The 18120-nt window shown below is 42.8% G+C and overlaps 3 protein-coding genes and 2 long non-coding RNA genes across 10 annotated transcripts in view; 3 read left to right on the forward strand and 2 right to left on the reverse strand.

Annotated features, from left to right (window-relative positions):
• Positions 1–18120, forward strand: part of LOC135797016 (uncharacterized) — a 78361-nt gene that overhangs the window by 14230 nt on the left and 46011 nt on the right. The gene's annotated exons all lie outside the window — the stretch shown is intronic.
• dop (microtubule-associated serine/threonine (MAST) protein kinase dop) lies at positions 566–10075 on the reverse strand. 2 transcript variants are annotated; one of them, XM_065309156.1, is made up of 12 exons: positions 9505–10075; positions 8363–8508; positions 8115–8290; positions 6408–6504; positions 6118–6290; positions 4932–6041; positions 4803–4873; positions 4456–4683; positions 3225–4396; positions 2828–3157; positions 2521–2767; positions 566–2277 (listed from the first exon to the last, which is right to left on the reverse strand). In XM_065309156.1, exons 1-12 carry the CDS (start codon positions 9653–9655, stop codon positions 1604–1606), a joined length of 4575 nt encoding a protein of 1524 aa, XP_065165228.1. In that variant the 5' UTR covers positions 9656–10075; the 3' UTR covers positions 566–1603. The 2 variants fall into 2 exon arrangements, with proteins under 2 accessions (XP_065165228.1, XP_065165227.1); XM_065309155.1 differs by having other exon boundaries at positions 566–2767.
• LOC135797011 (palmitoyltransferase ZDHHC20-A) lies at positions 11246–14100 on the forward strand. 5 transcript variants are annotated; one of them, XM_065309172.1, is made up of 8 exons: positions 11248–11594; positions 11657–11778; positions 11837–12181; positions 12258–12284; positions 12395–12524; positions 12579–12705; positions 12917–13042; positions 13773–14100. In XM_065309172.1, the coding sequence occupies exons 1-8, from the start codon at positions 11456–11458 to the stop codon at positions 13858–13860; spliced, it is 1104 nt and encodes a 367-aa protein (XP_065165244.1). In that variant the 5' UTR covers positions 11248–11455; the 3' UTR covers positions 13861–14100. The 5 variants fall into 5 exon arrangements, with proteins under 5 accessions (XP_065165246.1, XP_065165244.1, XP_065165247.1 ...); XM_065309175.1 differs by lacking the exon at positions 12917–13042; XM_065309173.1 differs by lacking the exon at positions 12258–12284.
• On the reverse strand, positions 12776–14592 carry LOC135797020 (uncharacterized). Its single transcript, XR_010549434.1, has 2 exons — positions 14453–14592; positions 12776–13203 (listed from the first exon to the last, which is right to left on the reverse strand). It is a non-coding gene; the product is annotated as an uncharacterized lncRNA (long non-coding RNA).
• LOC135797008 (EH domain-containing protein 1-like) lies at positions 14631–17694 on the forward strand. The gene is made up of 2 exons (XM_065309169.1): positions 14631–16316; positions 16409–17694. Exons 1-2 carry the CDS (start codon positions 14921–14923, stop codon positions 16606–16608), a joined length of 1596 nt encoding a protein of 531 aa, XP_065165241.1. The 5' UTR covers positions 14631–14920; the 3' UTR covers positions 16609–17694.

An 18120-nucleotide genomic window follows, 5' to 3' on the forward strand; every position in this document is an offset into this window, starting at 1 on the left:
AATTGGACGATTTTCGGCGTATCCTGCGCCATCCGCGCGCGTATTTACCTAATTAACTCGTAAATATGTGCTTAATGACATTAATGCGAGCGAGCGGTGGCCTTGTTGGCGGATTAAAAAATGACACGCGCCCGAACCGGTAATTACAAGAAAAGTCGTTTAGCGCGATCACAACGAGTTCGTGTAAATCGATCGCGCCCGCAGGGGGTTTATATTATAATTGCGCGACGGTGCAATTACGATTGGCAAATTTGCATTCGCCGGGCTCATTTCCGGCGAAGTTAATCGAGCAGCGCTCGAAATTCGGCGGAAATTAGCGTCGTTTAACAGCCACAATAAAATATATTAAATTCACGTGAATTTTTAAAAGTGAATTCTTCAAAACGGAACACACGTCAACAAGTCGCGCGTGCGTGTTTACAACGTATACTTTTAGCACCGGCGCACTAATTGTTCAACAATCACGACACAATTCGCAGAAATCCGCGTTTCACCATTGTACAAACGCAAACAAAATGGCGCGGACGGCAACCCAACATACACAGAAAATAAATAAATACACTGGTTTCTCACAGAAGTTCTCGTCAAGACGAAAACAATTTATGATAGTTTGGTTGCTCCTGCTTTGCATCTATGCGCACATTTTATGAATTTCACAACTTCAAGTAATATAAATTGCAATGCTTTATGTTTAAATATCTAATGGGTGTTTGTTATTGTTTGTTGATAGGGCTGAACGTAAATAAATAGCGATACTATGTGACTACGATGAAATTGCTGCGGGGCTCACAATGAGCATAACCTAGAATCTAGCCTTTTGTTATGTGTTACCTTGTCTAACCTCTCACTGCTCAGCTACCCGACGACATAACTATACAATTACACTAATTACATATACAAATTAAAATCAACTACGAATTCGTACGTGCTCGGCTTTCGAGTCTAAAAATCACATTCAACATCGATCGAGAACGAAAATTAACGAAATAACTTCCAACAGAATACGCCACGGCGGCCATATTGTGTGCATCTGAGTGCAACTTGTGTTGCGGTATGTACAAAAATGTGAAATACTATACAAAACTTGAACTTAGAAACGAAAATAATATACAGTTATTCAACATAACCAAATTCGTGACATGATGATCAAACAAAAATTAAATTGGACCCATGGGAACAATTTCGTTTCTCTTGCAATATCTTAATTTTGCGCTAATTTGAACAGTTCAACGTCAAAAGTCAGATTAATCGAAGAATTGGTTTAGGCACAAGCTGTGCATGTGAGCTGAACTAACCTCAATGGAGATTACAGTCAGCTGTCTTACATACCATTTGTTCATGACATTGAGAATTATTTAAATACCTTAGATTATATATGACACACGTGATAAAACTCCGAACCGCCTAATCGTCCGGCAACCATCATAACCGTTTGTTACGCGCCTACAATCATTTGAAATTAAGTAAGCTTACGTTTAGACAGGTTATGTTTACGTAGAACAAACAATGAGGTTTTGAAAATCCAGGTACTAACATTACGAAACAAGTGAAAGAGAGTTGTGTGTGTGACACAAATTATCGATAAGGTTATGTAAGAAAATTACTAGGACTTGGCGTCTTTCTTTTGTTTCTTATCTTTGCTGTTATCTTTCTCTTTCGTTTCCTTCTCGTTTTCCTTAGTGTCTTTAGGGCTGGTGGGCACAACCGACTTTGCGAGATTTTCAGGATTTGTCGGTGAGTCTTTCTCTTCGGCGATGCGAGGCAGAAGTTCACCGGGGCCGGCAAGCGTCAGTGACAGCCGGTTCTCCGACGTTGATGTAGTTGTAGACACCGTTGTGGGAGCAGTTGTAATAATGGCGGCGGGAGTTGACGTAAGGATTGCTTCGCTTGTAGTTGCCGTGTCATTAGGTTCATGCGCAGATGGCGCAGGAGGCGTATCACGCATTGATGGCACTTCTGGCTGACTCATGGACCGCCAGATAGCGCTGTTAGCACCTCGTGTTTGAGCCTTCTGGACCTGCGTCGATCCTGACGAGCACAACGGCGAAATGGAACACTTACTCTCGGCGCTGCGCGGATGCAGCCGATCGGGTGACAACGCCCGACGTAGAAGTGGCGAGCCTGGTTCGGCCGCCTTCGCGCGTACAAACTTCTTCGGTTGGCCGCAGCCGGCAAGTGGCGCTGTTGGAGCGGAGTTGCTGCCGGATGCGTTGCCGCTAGCGGTCGCCGAGGGACTGTAGCTCTGCGTGGTGTTAGACGCGCCAGGTTGATGTCCAACTGGAAAAGCCAACGGACTGGGTGAGCGCGTCGGCGACGCCGGCAGCGGCGATGGCGATGGGGTGCGCGCGAGCGGTGAGAGCGGGATGTGGCCGACCGACTTGCGCCGATTGGGGACGACGGCCGCCGAAGGGCCACCGCCGCCCACGCCGGCGTGCAAGCTTTTCGGCGTGCACGCGTTCGAATGCAGCTTATGCTTCAAGCCATGCAAGGTGGATGGACGCTGATAGTGCTGTTTATTACGATTTGCGCCGATGCCAAGAGCAGGGCTGCCTGACGTGGAGCAGGAGCTCTGGTTGGGCGAGCTAGAAGGCGACTGCGAGGATGATGACGAAGAGTGCTGACTGAAGGAGTCCGATGGCGACAAACTGGCTCGCTGAGAATGCGAACCACTTCTCAACGTCGAAGGTGTAGTGTCCTGACTGCGTGGAAACGAAGAGAAACTCCTACTAGGCGTCACCGTCAATGGAGACTGAATAGTTGCCGCCATCTATACGTCAAAAGATCGAATTAAAACAAAATATTAAACAACTAAACATCGTAATCTAACCTGTTGCATTTCAACATTAGCGCGCTTGCTGGAAATCCGACGGAAAAGCGAAGTTTTTCGCCGTTTTTCATTATCCCTCTTTTGTTTCCGCTGCCTATGTATACTACGCTTAGCAAGTTTACTCTGGCCTGGTTCGCGTTTACGCCCACCGCTTTGAATCGACGTTTGATCCAGAGGCGTGGCGCGTAGGCTCACATGCTCCGCCCCTCCCAATAACAACTGTAGAACTTGTGTGTGGTACAGACCCTGAACAGCCTCACCATTTATGTGAGTTATAAGATCAGCAGGACGGAGTCCAGCTTCAAAAGCAGGGCTTCCTTCATCGACAGCCTAAAAATTAATTTAAAAAAAAAACCACAATTATTTTTTACAAAAATTAAAATATTTCTAAACCTACCATAACAAGATGATGCATCGTGTAAAAATCAGTGTCTCCGTAATACACCCGAATAGTGTGCACGGTGAACCCGAAACCTTTCGGCCCGCGACGAATAATAATCGGCGGTTTGAGATTGGTGACCAGTGGCGACAACTCGCGGCAAGGCGACGTATCTCTCGAACTTGCCGTGCTTGACCCCCCACCACTAATTCCCGACATACCAGACAATCCGCCACCAGGAGAATGAACACTGGGCGGTGTCTGGAAATCATCCGATGGAATCATCAACGAGAGACCGGAAGCGGAGGCACTCTTCACAACCGCGCGACTTTTGTGTTTCTGCGGCGTAAATTTATCCTTCTCTTTCGCTTTCTCACCCTGATTATCCTTCAACTTCAAATTCAACGAAATTGAATTGGAGTTCTGCGCTGATGCGTTTTGCATCTCTTTTTCTTTCTCCTTCTCCTTTTCAAGATTGGAATGTTTCATCAAAGTATCATCCTCGATGGAAATCGAAAACTTGGGCAGCAAATCCCTCGTGTGCACGTTCTTCCTACGGCGCGTGATTTGCGGTGAAACATCATCGCTGTCGGTCTGTGAGCTCTCCGGCGTGCTCACAGTTCGATTGAGATCCATCAACTTTCTATCCAGCGGCATCACATCCGAATAATCCTTATCGGGCGTAAGTAAACTCTGCCTCACTCTACGATAATCCGCCATTTCCGGTGCGTCAGGCGTGGTAGCAACCGAGGTTAAAATACGAATGCCTTCCGCTCCGCCATAGTTGAAATTACCCACACCGCTAGCTACAGCGCCCTCTAGTTCCGCGTTCAAACTCATACGCGATGAGTGCACTTTACGGTACTGCGGCGAGCAGGAAGAAAACAAACCAATCACCGGCGAATCATCAGCCGTGTCATCCGTGTCGTCTTCCAGGTCGTGATTGTAGCGATCCACGCGCGTGTCGAAGTAACTCGTATCGTCTTCGTTTTCCAATTGTGGGACAAACTCGGCTTTCTGTCGCAGGAGTGAATTCCAATCGAGACCTGTGAAGTAAACGTGTTCTTTGACTTCTTGTGCACCGCCTGTGCCTAAACGATCGCGCGGTGAGTGTTGCAAAAGGACCATGATTAAGTCTTTCACTTCTTCTTGTACGGACCAATCATCGCTGTCAGGCCATTCAATATCATCTAAATTATATCAGAATTAATACAATTTTAAGTTAAAATGGGTTGTGGTTGAATTATACCATTCACTGTATGCGCAAAGAGTTCTTCTGGTGTTTCACCAAAGAATGGAACACAGCCAACTAAGAATTCGTAGAGAATAATACCCATGGACCACCAGTCCACAGGTTTACCATATCCTTGTCGAAGGATTACTTCCGGGGCGATGTATTCAGGTGTGCCAAAGACTTGCTTATCGGAAAATTGACGCGTTTCACAGTCGATGTAGCCTTCGTATAAATTGGTTGCCACTGCAAAACAAATTTATTTGAATGTATGCAACCAATTGAGCATATATCCGCCATTTGCAATTTTTCCGTATTGTTATTTCGTTGATTTTCAGTAAATAAATAAAAGAAAATTCACTTACATGACATTAATCCCATTTTACTCAACCCGAAATCCGTGAGTTTAATATGCCCCAAAGCCGTGATCAGCAAACTGTAACACGAGCATAACAACATTACCCTCAATTGACTAACTCCTGCAATCCACCTACTTGTCGGGCTTCAGGTCCCGATGCACGATCCCATAGCTGTGCAGATACTCGACCGCCAGCACCGTCTCAGCAAAATAGAACCTCGCCATGTCCGGCGGCAGCGGCCCGATATTCTTCAACAAGCTAGCGCAATCCCCACCCTCGACATACTCCATCACCAAGCAAAGATGCTTGCGCGTCTCAAAGCTGCAGTACATCGACACCACAAACGGGTTATCCGCAAAGCTAAGAATATCACGTTCGGCAAACACTTGCTCCACTTGATTCCGCAGCATGAGGTTATTCTTGTTGATCTTTTTCATCGCAAAGCGTTGTTTGCTCAGCTTATGCTTCACCAGGTACACAGCGCCGTACGCTCCGTTGGAGATAAGCTTGACTATTTCATAGTCTTGCTCATTTGGGTTAGTATGCCACTTGCTACCAGATGGCGTGGCTGTCGCTGTTGAAGAAGATGAAGCACCGGGACATGTTGCGCCAGGTACAGAAGGTGGAACACCACTTGTCGGTGTCGAAGTCAAACACAGGGATGATCTATTCGATGGGGTGTTACTCCAGCTGCAGTCGCGTAACTCCTGTTGAAGTTCCGCGATTGGATCGCGATTTAAACCGAGTTTTTGAATGATGTACTGTGGTAAATCAGCTTTGATGCCGGATAACCCCTTGAGTTGCCCTTCGGCCGCCTCTAGAAAGTGATAAAACTCTTCGGGGTCAAACTCTAAACACTCTAACAACCTGGCAGGTCTTGAAATAATCAGCAGGAGCTTCTTTATCAGGCCCGTCACTTCATTGGCGGCTTCCTCCGACTTTTCTTTTGTTTCTGTGAGAAGCCGTTCGAGGTTTTCGGACATTTCGAAGAAATATCGGCTGGTGATGAGTTTGTTTTGTGATTTGGACAGGCAATCGCGCGCAACTTCGAGTACTTGATGGTGAACAAAACGAACGATGGGCAGATAATCGCAGCTCTCGCACGGTTCGAGCGCGCATTTGTTCTCGGCGATGAAATGTGTAAGTCTCTCCTCCATTTGTTGAGTGGCTTTCGGAAAGCGCTCTTTGTACATTACATTCATCATCGATATTTCGCTATCAACGACCGGTGACCGACTAGGACTACTATATAAGTCAACAAAGAAGTTATAAAGTTTGGTTATGGTTGTGGATGTATAGTGGATGATTGAGGTTATGTTACCTTAAACTGCGAGAACGCGGTCGGTGTAGCGGTGACCGGTGGATGCCGTCCTCGTAGCCCACAAGCGAGGCATTGCTTTCGTTGCTCGAGAAATGGTGCGTGAGGATGCGCATATCGTCCGATGTCGGGATGTGCGGTAATTGATGAAGTTTTTCATGACTTGAACACTTTGACTAAGAGATAAAACAATATGTAAATGTATGCAACCAAATGAACATTCAACCGCCATTTGCAATTGTTTCGCATTGATATTTCGTGGATTTTCGGCTAAAAAATGAAAATTCACTTACAGACATATTTGAACTACCCGGTGTGGTGCCATAACCCGATGAGGGCAATGAGGCAACGGACCAACGACGTCCATCACCGCGATAACCGGCAGCGATCCTAAAAAACACAAACATGATAAATATGAGTGTCAAAACATTCTCAAACATCCATTAACATTATTAGGTAAACATTTCACTAGTAAAAAGTGTGAAAAGTTATTTCAGTCCTAGAATTGAGTAAATGTTCAATGTTTCGACACTGTTTTCGCCGGAAAATATTTACGATGACACATTAAATGTTGCGCCATCTGCGCAAAACGGCAAAACGACTCAAACGACATTCCCGCTGCTCGGCGCGTTGGGAGCCCCGGGAGCAATGCCAAGTGTCGAATTTGGCTCGCATCCTTAATGTCCCGCGACATCCACCAAACATTCCCAATTTTTACAGCGCGCGGTGACATTTCCCGAAAAGGCATCCGCCCGCTCCTGTCTCCCCTGCCAACAGCAGTCATTAAAAAGTGCAATAAACGGCGCATTGCAATCGCCACCTGAATACCACCTCTATGTGTACCTATGCTGACAGGCCGCCATTTTGGTTCTTTTGTTTTATTGTTATTATCTCAGCGGTTGCGATGTGCGTTTGTTTTAATGTTTGCCATCAATATGGTCGTCAAGTTGAGTATTCTTTACACATGACGATAATAATACTAATAGAGATAATAAAAAAAGAAATGTTTGCGTTCGACGTGTGTTTGTCGTGTTGCATACACATTGACAAACAATGTGGACCGCGTGCGGCTGGCAGAGACAGAACGACAGCGAGTGCGCGTTATTTTTAGTCGCCAAACGATTGGCAATTAAATTAATTCGAAGCGCACGTTGCCGACCTCAACGCGCTCAATGTTGCGGCATTCTCGTGTTTATCTTAATTATGTTGCACGTAATGCGTATTTAATAATGTAATCAATTTTATATTGCAGACTAGCTGTTGCCCGCGACTTCGTTCCGGCAGTGTTTAATAAAAATGTAATTCGTTTTTACTCTCTTGTTCTAGACATACTCGTAGTAAGAGTCAATTCTATCAATAAGATTAGCAATTTTAATTTAAAGAAATAATGCATATAAAGTTTTGTCAATAATGCACTTCAGCGCGCCATCTCGAATTTAACTATTTAACTATAACTATGATTGAATCTCAATGTCAAATTTTATTTTATAGAAAAGAGCTGTTTTGAGGATTTTCCCGGCAATTATTCGAATTTTTCTCACCTTTTAAACCTTCCCTAGACCTCCACGAATAATTCAAGACCAAGGTAAGATAAATCCGTTCAGCCGTTCTCGAGTTTTAGCGAGACTAACGAACTGCAATTCATTTATATATATATACAAGGAGGAGACGGGGATAATACAAAACTTTGTATTTGCGTTCTCTTATTCTCCCGCAAGATAATCCATATACGCAAATATGTTTGTCTCTTTTTAGTGTCGTTTAGGGCTCTTTTAGAAAAGTTTTCATTTCAAAAAGTATCCCATTACATTCTCCTGGCCCAAAGCTACCTCTCCACCAATTTTTAGCTAAATTGGATTAGCCGTTCTTTAGTTATAATGGAGTTAACCAACACGACTTTCTTTTATATATATAGATATAGATATATAGATATGCAACTTAATATACGCATGACGTATGCGTCGTATAAACAACATGGCGGATTTAAAATTTCCTGTTACCTTTTGATGGGAGCGAAGGAAAAATTGATAAAACTATTGTGATTGCGTGGCGAATCGATGGGGCTGCCGCAGATAGGCGAATGGGACCGCGGCAGCGTCGGCGACGTGTTGGCGATGAAACTCAGCCGGTGGACGGCGCCAGGACGATTACTTCTTCGATTCACACCGTTATCCCTCTACAATCAACACAAGACAACACCAGTCAATTTTTCCACATAAAAAAAACCTAAAAATTGTTTATATCTCACCATATTGACAGACAATGATGGCGCAGACTTTCCCAGTGTAGAATTACGAATGCGTACCAGATTCGTCACGACAGGCGCCTGCAGCGGCTGCGACTGCTGATGATGATGGGGATGTTGGTGATGATGATGCTTGGATGGGCCCGCGTCTACAATTAACAACCATAGAACAATAACATCCAGATACAAATCCTCATAATAATCATAATTAACTTACGCTAATTTACATTAACATTAAGTTAAAACAATTTTTTCACGTTGTGTATAAGCACTAAGTGCATGCGCACATAGCAACGTCAAGTTACATTATTTTTAGACGCACAGCATTTGTTTTAGCAAATATTTAGGTGTTAGTATATGTTGAAATGTTCGCATTAACACGTCGATTAAATTTAAATATTACGAGGAAGAAAGATGAGAACTGGTGTGAGTCAAGATACTGAATGTTGCGATGAGTCGCGATTGCTAATTGTGAATTGTTCAGGCGCTTCATGATCATTGTAAAATTTATACATCGTTGTAAATCATTTTTATCTGTACATATTATAATTTTCCAACGCGCGAAAACAAATCAAAGTCAGTAAAATTGGGAATTTCCCGAAATAAGCAAACAAAAACAAAATCAGGGTTAGATTAGGTCAACACAACATAACCTCACATTTTGTTAAATTCAAATTTTAAACTCGGAGACAAAATGTGTTGGATGCGTCTCTTGGAGGTGGCCTGAAATCCAGTGACTCCTGTGAGTCATGATCTTGGCATGACAAGACTAAAAATACACTCGGCGTGTACAAACACTCCTCGAAGGATAAAAACACTCAACAATGAACAAAGCAAAAAAAGAAAAACCTTCGAAGACATCAGCTGACTGCGCAGCTCTAATGATAGTTCATGTTTTGTGTCGCTTGATTAACAACGTAAACAGTAAAATGGCCACGATAAACAAAAAGCGATCGCGTAAACACAGCACATATCTACATGCAGTTGAAACAAATGTCAATGCACTGAATTTATTCAATGGAAATATTTTAAATGTTTTTTTACTCTTATCAAACCCGTAACAAATAATTACTTCCTAGTGTAATGCGCGTTATGCAACAGTAAGTGCACTAATATGTGATAACAGATTGTAATGGGTTATTTACCTGTAACGTGAGCGGCATTTGTTTTATGCGCTTGAACATGTGGCAGGAGGTTCGCCCCGCTTGCGCCGGGGGCGGCCGCCAGCTCCTCGAAGTGCAACACTCGCGCCGAGTTGGAACGGCAGCGCGACTTGTGCCCGCCGCTTTCCTCCATCGTAGTGCGCACGCACTACGAACACCTTCTTGCCGTCGTCGGCTGCTGCAGCTGCTGCACGGCCATCGCCCGTGAACGCTGCGGACACTGCTTTGTTATTAACACCGCGACTCACGATGGCATTTGTTTCACACAAACAAAACACGATCGGCGCTTGTTTATCACACCACTCCCACCGGCGTAGGAGCCAACCGCAATGTACTAATGGTTGCCGTGGTCGTCGTCGTCGGTGAGACGTTGAGAAGTGGAGAATACTTAGGATTGACTCTGGTTGGACTCCATCGAGTCGATACTTGGATACTATCAAAACATTGCGATCGCTGCTGACGGCGCGACGACGTGCGCGCGCGCAGACCATCGACGTCGGACTGAAAGCGGTTGTTCTGCTTGCAGGCGTACGGCGCAAGGCGAACGCGCACGAACTGCGACGAAGTGCCATTCGTCATTGACTTTCTCGCTTTTGCATATCGAAAGACGATATGAATTGCCTTGTTGCTTGTTGTTTTTTTCTTGCACGGCCTGCCCGGCCTCTTTGTCCTCTCACGGTTGTTGTCCCTGTTGGCGGTGACTAAGCGGCCGCTCTCTGTTTTATGGGCACGGTCAGGCGTACCAGCGGGCCAGCTGTCTTTCGCTTTCTGCAGCTCTCACCGTCTCCCACGGCGAAATCAGCAATAAGATCGGCTTTGGATTTATGTTTTTTTGCCGTTTTTGGTTTCGAAACTCATTAAATCTTTACAAAACTAACCGCATCGTGTTTAGAAAACTTTTGAAGGCATTGTATCACGTGTTGCCTATATTTTGTTCTTAAAACTACCAAAAAAATAAAACTGCTAACAAAACACAGGTTTTTTTATGCTCAATAAGTTGCCTATATTATTCAATAAGTTGCCTATATTATTTCTTAGAAATTTCTATTAAAAGACTTATAAATTTAAGTATTATACGTTGTTGCGTTTGTAGTTCTAAAAAAGTCATCAAACTCAAAGTAAACCAAATTAATTACGACTTTACCTCAATAAAACTAAAACGTCAGCAACGTAAGGTCACCGTTGATTACCTGGAAATGTCTAAAATTGATTTTCACTTCAACCGGCATTAGTATATCGCCCGGATAATGTGAAAAGCAATAAACTCATTTGTAATGAGTTTGTGCATTCCATATAATCGATAATTTGCGTATTTCTTGTACCGTTCTACAATTGTAGCAGTATTTGCAACATAAATATAGAAATAAGCATTTTACATTATTTACCTGCAAATATTTGAGCAGATTAGCACATAGCACTGATAAAAACATTTAAAAACAATTTTCTGGAAATTTATTTGACATGGTGTTGATCTAGGGATATTTATTTTTCGCTAGTGTTTAAACATGACTCAAATACCTCAATACAAACATATAGATAGATAAATATTAATACATTTAAGGTAAATGTATTTTATTTCTATTTGTTTGTTAGAATTTTGAAATAATCTGATGTGTAAAGTAAATTTAATAAAATATAAAAAATTTAAACTTTATGAAAGTTACTAGAATCTAGGGTGTTTTAGTTTGACAGGTATCAATTGACCTTGACGTAATCCCCACTTCTGTCACTAGTGTCAAATTGAACCTGGAGGACTTCACCGTTGAGTGTTGAGCGCTAAGTTTGTCCTACTGAACATTTTCACGTTTTCCGCGTTGTGTAACCTGTTCTCATGCGCCTATAGTGATAATAAACGCTGGTTAGTAATGCGACGGGCTTGATTAGCCCGGATATTCGCGTAAAAGTCCGCAGCGAGTGCAAGAACGCGTACTTAATGGCGCCGGAAGCGGGCAAAGACGCCTCACGGGGCCCCTGCCAGCTCTGCTTCCGCGCCATCAAATGGGTGCCGGTGCTCTTCATCATGTGCATTGTCATCTGGAGCTATTACGCATACGTCATCCAATTATGCATATGTAAATATTTCAAAAAATGAATCACAAAATCACTTATAAACTTAAAATTTAATTCTTTTCAGACACAGTGGACTCCGCCACAGAAAAGATTATCTATCTTGTGGTGTATCACTGCTTCTTTGTGATGTTTCTATGGGCGTATATACAGACGATTTTTACACAAATCGGACGAGTACCATTATCGGTATGTAAAAAATAAATCTTCACCTTTTTATCTTAATTCTCATTAAAATCGTTTTTAGTATAAGTTACCTGAGGGAGAATTGGAAAGACTGACGCACTGCGACAACGAAGAGATGCAGAATAATATTTTAGAGCGCTTCAGCAAGGACCTGCCGAACGTCAACTGCACAATCGGCGGTGCGGCACGCTACTGCGAGAAATGTCGCCATGTGAAGCCGGATCGCGCACATCATTGCTCCGTGTGCGGCGAGTGTGTGCTAAAGATGGATCACCATTGCCCGTGGGTGAACAACTGTGTCTGCTACACAAATTACAAGTTCTTCATCTTATTCCTGGGCTACGCGCTCTTGTACTGCATTTATGTGTCCATGACGACGCTGCAGTACTTCATCGCTTTCTGGAAGGTACGCACGCACGAAGAGGAATCTATTTGTTGTAAAATAACTCACCTATCTTTCGCTTTCTCCTTTTGCTATGCAGGGCCATCGTCACAATACGGATGCATTGGTAAGGCTCGAACGCCGAGACACAAGACTAAGAATTTTATGAAATGTGTATTGTAGGTTATGTTTGCAGCTGCGATTGCAGTTATTGATGGATGTTTGTATGTTTTACAGGGCAATTTGGACGGAATGGGCCGGTTTCACATTCTGTTCTTGTTCTTCGTGGCGGTGATGTTTGCCATCAGCCTGGCGTCCTTGTTCTTTTATCATATTTACTTAGTTTCGGTAAATCGAACAACTTTAGGTGAGTTGTCATCAAGCGCCATCTATGTTGTGTATTTTAATGCTAAACTTACAGAGGCCTTTCGTGCGCCGATATTTTTCACTGGTCCTGATAAAAATGGATTCAACTTGGGTCGGAAAAAGAATTTCATCGAGGTGTTTGGTGAGAAACCAAGATTATGGCTGCTGCCGGTGTTTACGACGTGAGTACGCCGCCATTTTTGATTTTCGCTTTGCGCACTTTCGTCTTTCCTCTATCTTTTTACACGCTGGTTTTGTTCTGCGCTTTATTTATTTGCTGTGAAGGTTGCTAAGGTAACACAAGCTGCTCGATGTAGGCAACCACATTGACATCACTCCCAAACATTTTTTGAAACAAATGTGTTTTTGTTTTTTCCGGTGGAATACCCGTAGCGCCGGCAACGGGCTCTACTATCCAACGCGCGCGTGTCCCACGCCCGTGGGAGGAGGCGGAGGCGGTGGCCAGACGGCCACTGTCGGCGTCGGCGCTTACCACACAATGGAGCACATGCCAACCAGGTCAGAGCGATTGCCGCCCGTGTAGATTTTGGGCGTATCCAGCGAGCTGCGCCTGCGCGTAGTAGTGGCTAGAGCGTAACACAACTAACATAACCTCAAAGCATCGCTAACCCAATCGACGCTTTTAATTGTTTTCCGAGGCTTAGTCGCAATACATCACACTGAAACAAACAACAATACGAAAACATAAGAGCAAGGTGAATAAAAATGCACTGCCTCTTCTGATAAATCGTTAACTTGTTTTAAATGCCAGATATAGGCATAAATCACACACACGAGATTAATTTCGCACGTTATTAACACTGATTTTGAATAGAAAGTATTATAACATACATGATGATGATGATGATGAACATAACCTTGTGAACACTATTTTTATATGTCTTGATAAAATGATGGATACATGCGAAATTGATGAGCGAGAAAACCTACATGACATAATCGCATCATTCTGGGAAATAAACAGTGAAGTAATGCTTTGCATTTTTATTTGTGACATTGCGGTGGTGACGTGGCGCCATTTTGTTTGTTTGTGACGTCATCCCGTAGCGAATTGTCTCCTTAGCAACTTTCAGCCTCCTTCCATCTCTTCATAGTCAATTGTTTTAACTAATCAAGTGTTTTTTTATGAAGTAGTTGACTAAGTGAACGTTAGATGCTTGTTTAGATTCATGTCAATTTAAATGTTAGGTTAAATATGACAATAGGCAACTTGTGTGTTTTTTTCCAGCTTGGGCGATGGTTTGTCGTACGAAAAGCGCGTGCGCGATGAGGACATGGAGGGATTGCTAAACGAAGTGCGTTTTGAGGACGAATAGAAGAGAAATTCCAAAGAAAAGAATGAGTATGACATTCCAGCGAATAATTCGTTATTTGGTTTGTTTTTATTGTGTTGTGATTCTTCAAATTTAGCAGATAACTTCAATTAGATGCTACAGTGAAGAAATTAGAGTTTAAGTTATACGCGAAGTGTTTATAACGTTTTGTTACTTGATATTATGTAATAAGAAATGAGAATTATTGTAAAATAGGTGAAAATAAATAAAGTTTTAGTGAAATTGCGTTAGTGATTCATGTAGTAGACATTTATGTATTTTGGGTTGCCTATCTTACACCTGCTAACATGATTGTTTTGTTTTATTATGTTTTAATTATTAACACTGGTATAGCACCGTTAATCATGTAATTTGTATTCATTAATTTCAAATTCAAGGTGCACACGTTTTACATAATTATGGTAATCTTTTGTGGCTTTCTCACTAATTAAATCCAATTCCACGAAATTGCACAGATGCAATTTATTGAACAAACGGAATGCGGTACTCGTCGAATCGATGATGTTGATTGTAAAATATTAAAGATACAAAAAAAATGAGAGCAGTGGTGTATTAATATTATTCTATTACTCACTTCACTTTGTGTATTTTCAAAATCCAATGCTGTTGTGTTTGCAGTAAGACTGGTTGCCTATATTCCGACTCCACGCTCTAGAAATAAAATCGGCTGATAATTGAAGCAAACACAGTACATATGGAACAGTTTCGGACTCGACGCCGAATGACTGCTGTGTGTGCGAGATTCCAAGTTCCAATCCACTGCTAGCGGCTAGTGTCTAAATATTGTGCGATACGTGGTCGCGTTGCCAACGAGCGAGTGGTGGAATACACCCATCTAACGTTACTATCGCCGCCGGAGTGGATCAGTCTGAAATTGCGTGCGACTGATAACAGCGGCGTTGAATTCCACACAGGAATTTTAACTAAAACAGAAAAAAACTTTAAGTTTACGAGAATCAAAGATCCTAACCTATCTTACACCTGCTAACTTGATTGGTTTTGTTTTATTTGAGAAACAAGTGAATAGCAGCAAAACTCAAAAATGTTCAGCTGGTTGACACGCGACTCCCAAAAGGAGGAGGTCTACGAGTCGGTCATCCAGGGTCTAAAGAACATCTACAAAACAAAACTACTGCCTCTGGAATTAGCCTACCAGTTCCATGACTTCCACTCGCCGCAGCTGGAGGACTCAGACTTCGACGCAAAGCCGATGATCCTGCTCGTTGGCCAGTATTCCACTGGCAAGACAACATTCATCAGGTATCTTCTAGAGAAAGATTTCCCTGGTATCCGTATTGGACCTGAACCAACCACGGATAGATTCATCGCAGTGATGTACGATGATAAGGACGGGCAGATACCCGGCAACGCCCTCGTCGTCGACCCTAAAAAACAATTCCGCCCGTTGAGTAAATTCGGCAACGCATTCCTCAATCGCCTGCAATGCTCCATGGTAAACTCCCCAGTCCTCAAGAACATCTCCATTGTAGACACGCCTGGTATCCTCTCAGGTGAGAAACAACGTGTTGATCGCGGGTACGACTTCACTGGTGTCCTTCAATGGTTCGCTGAACGAGTAGACAGAATAATTCTTTTGTTTGACGCGCATAAATTGGACATATCGGATGAATTCCGCAGGTCTATTGAAGCATTACGGGGACACGATGATAAAATCCGTATTGTCTTGAACAAAGCTGATATGATTGATCACCAGCAATTGATGCGTGTGTACGGTGCATTGATGTGGTCACTGGGTAAAGTCCTCCAAACACCAGAGGTCGCACGTGTCTACATTGGTAGTTTCTGGGATGAACCCCTACGATATGATGGTAATCGTAAATTGTTCGAGGATGAGGAACAGGACCTTTTCAGAGATCTCCAGAGTTTACCACGAAACGCAGCGTTGAGGAAATTGAATGATTTGATCAAACGCGCGAGGCTGGCCAAAGTCCACGCGTATATCATCGCTGAATTACGCAAGGACTTCCCGTCGATGTTCGGTAAGGAAGGCAAGAAGAAGGAACTCATCAAGAATTTGGGTACTATCTATGAGAAACTGCAGAAGGAGCATAAGATATCCATCGGGGACTTCCCCGAAATCAAGGGCATGCAAGAGGTTTTGGTGAATATGGACTTTACAAAGTTCCAGGCGCTGAAACCTAAACTACTGGATGTGGTTGATAAAATGTTGGCGGATGACATTGCTGTTTTAATGGCGAAAATCCCACTGGAGGATACCAATACAACGAGTCATGAGTTAATCAAGGGCGGGGCTTTTGACAGTGTTGAAGACACCAATACTCCATTTGGATACAAGCGAGGAGAGGGGATAGACGCTGGATTCGGCGAACCTGATTGGATCGTGTATAAAATGAAGCCTAAATATGACATACTCTTCGAAGAATTGAATCCGAGCGATGGAAAAATTAGCGGTGCAGGTAAACACAGCAATTTATCTTATCTCTATAAGTGTTGATGAGTAATTTACTGCATTTTACGAAATACTCACCGGTTTTTTTTCTATTTGTAGCTGCCAAGGCTGAAATGGTGAAGTCGAAACTGCCGAACTCAATGCTCAGCAAAATCTGGAAGCTCTCCGACGTGGATAGGGATGGTATGCTGGACGCTGACGAGTTTGCGCTTGCCATGCACTTGATCAACGTAAAACTGGACGGAAATGATTTACCATCGGATCTACCCGAGCATTTAATTCCACCCTCGAAACGCTAAACAAAACTAATACAAAAACACAAGACGTACGTCTAACTACCGGCTGGCTGTCAATTGAAAATTGACAGATGACAGCATCAACGTATGACACTTTAAGTTAGACCACACACAATACATTCATTTGTTCCACACGCACACAATTCAAGACATACTCACGCAGTTTTTATTTATTGCCGCTGAATGATTAGGTTATTATTGGTTATGTCATGATGTTCGAACCTAATTGGCGCTAATTGCACAGTCGTAAGGTCCGCCACACGTGATACGCTCGTACTGTAAATGTAAATAGGCATCGTCACTCGTCGTCAATGGGATAACGAGCGGAATTTCGCGTTTTTCGAACTTCCGCGCGGTCATTTCGCATGATGGGCAATCAGGGCCGGGCTTAAAACGAACGCACGTCAAGGCCTACCACCCACACTGGATTTAACTACATAGTCACATACCATACACCTTTTACAATTCATGCACACAAACACAACTTGAAAAGTCATCGAAATTTGAATGTGGTTGATTTATTCGATGCAACTTGCTAAGCATGATAAGATGTTTATATTTTTATAAAGACATAGCGCGCGGAGTCCAATGATACGTGTAATTTTATACGATGTTATTCTTGTTATAATGATGAGGTGCAAATACTGTGTCGACGTAGGCTTAGGATAAGAAATTATTAGCAAATTATTCAATGAGATTGGAAAGATGTATGTTTATAATTATATAAATTACCGTATCGCTGTCTGGATTATTTATGAGAAAGTGTATTAAATAATTTGATGATTCGTAACACTGTTGTAAAATTATTCGTGGTTATGGGTGACAGAAATGGTGTATATTGGGTTGCCTGCAATCAAGGCGCACACGACTGTCAAAATAATACTAAAAATAATAAAATACTTACGTAATACTAAACAAAATCGACAATAACATAAACTCTAAGCGTAACTATGCTACAATTTACAAATCTACACTACACCGAATAAATTTACTCATTCAATCAATGAACTGAAATGTGTTTGTTTGATATGTGTATAGTGGGTTGCCTATCTTGTAGGCGCTATGTAATAAAGTTCCGATGACAATCCATGCCATGAAACAGTGTAGATGGTAGTAACACTTCGTATAGTTTGTATTTGTATTACGAGGACGCACCGAGTTTGTTCAAGCGTGGCTATCGCGCGCCCGATGTGCGCCTGCCGATATAATTATTATCGAACAACGAACGAGCGGCGGCGCGGCGTGGCGATGAGTCACGTCCTCGAAATATCCGCGTATCGGGGGCTTCTGTTCGGCTTCCATTTCGAATAGAACAAGCGTTGCACCGCACTATCAATTGAATAACAAATTTAAACACAAAATTCTAATAAAATTTAACTTACGAGAGGTAGCGGCCATTTTGAAATTCGAAATTTGAATTTTTGACGTAATAATAGATGTAAAAGGTTTCTGCGCCGCGGTAAATGCGTCTGCTTTGATTTTTCGCCCTATTCGGCTAAAATTAGAACGACGCAA

Source organism: Atheta coriaria, unplaced genomic scaffold (genome assembly GCF_025399875.1).
Source record: "Atheta coriaria isolate IRGN ID8LTWV9N9 unplaced genomic scaffold, Caltech_Dcor_3.1 hic_scaffold_8_pilon, whole genome shotgun sequence".
Taxonomy (NCBI): domain Eukaryota; kingdom Metazoa; phylum Arthropoda; class Insecta; order Coleoptera; family Staphylinidae; genus Dalotia; species Dalotia coriaria.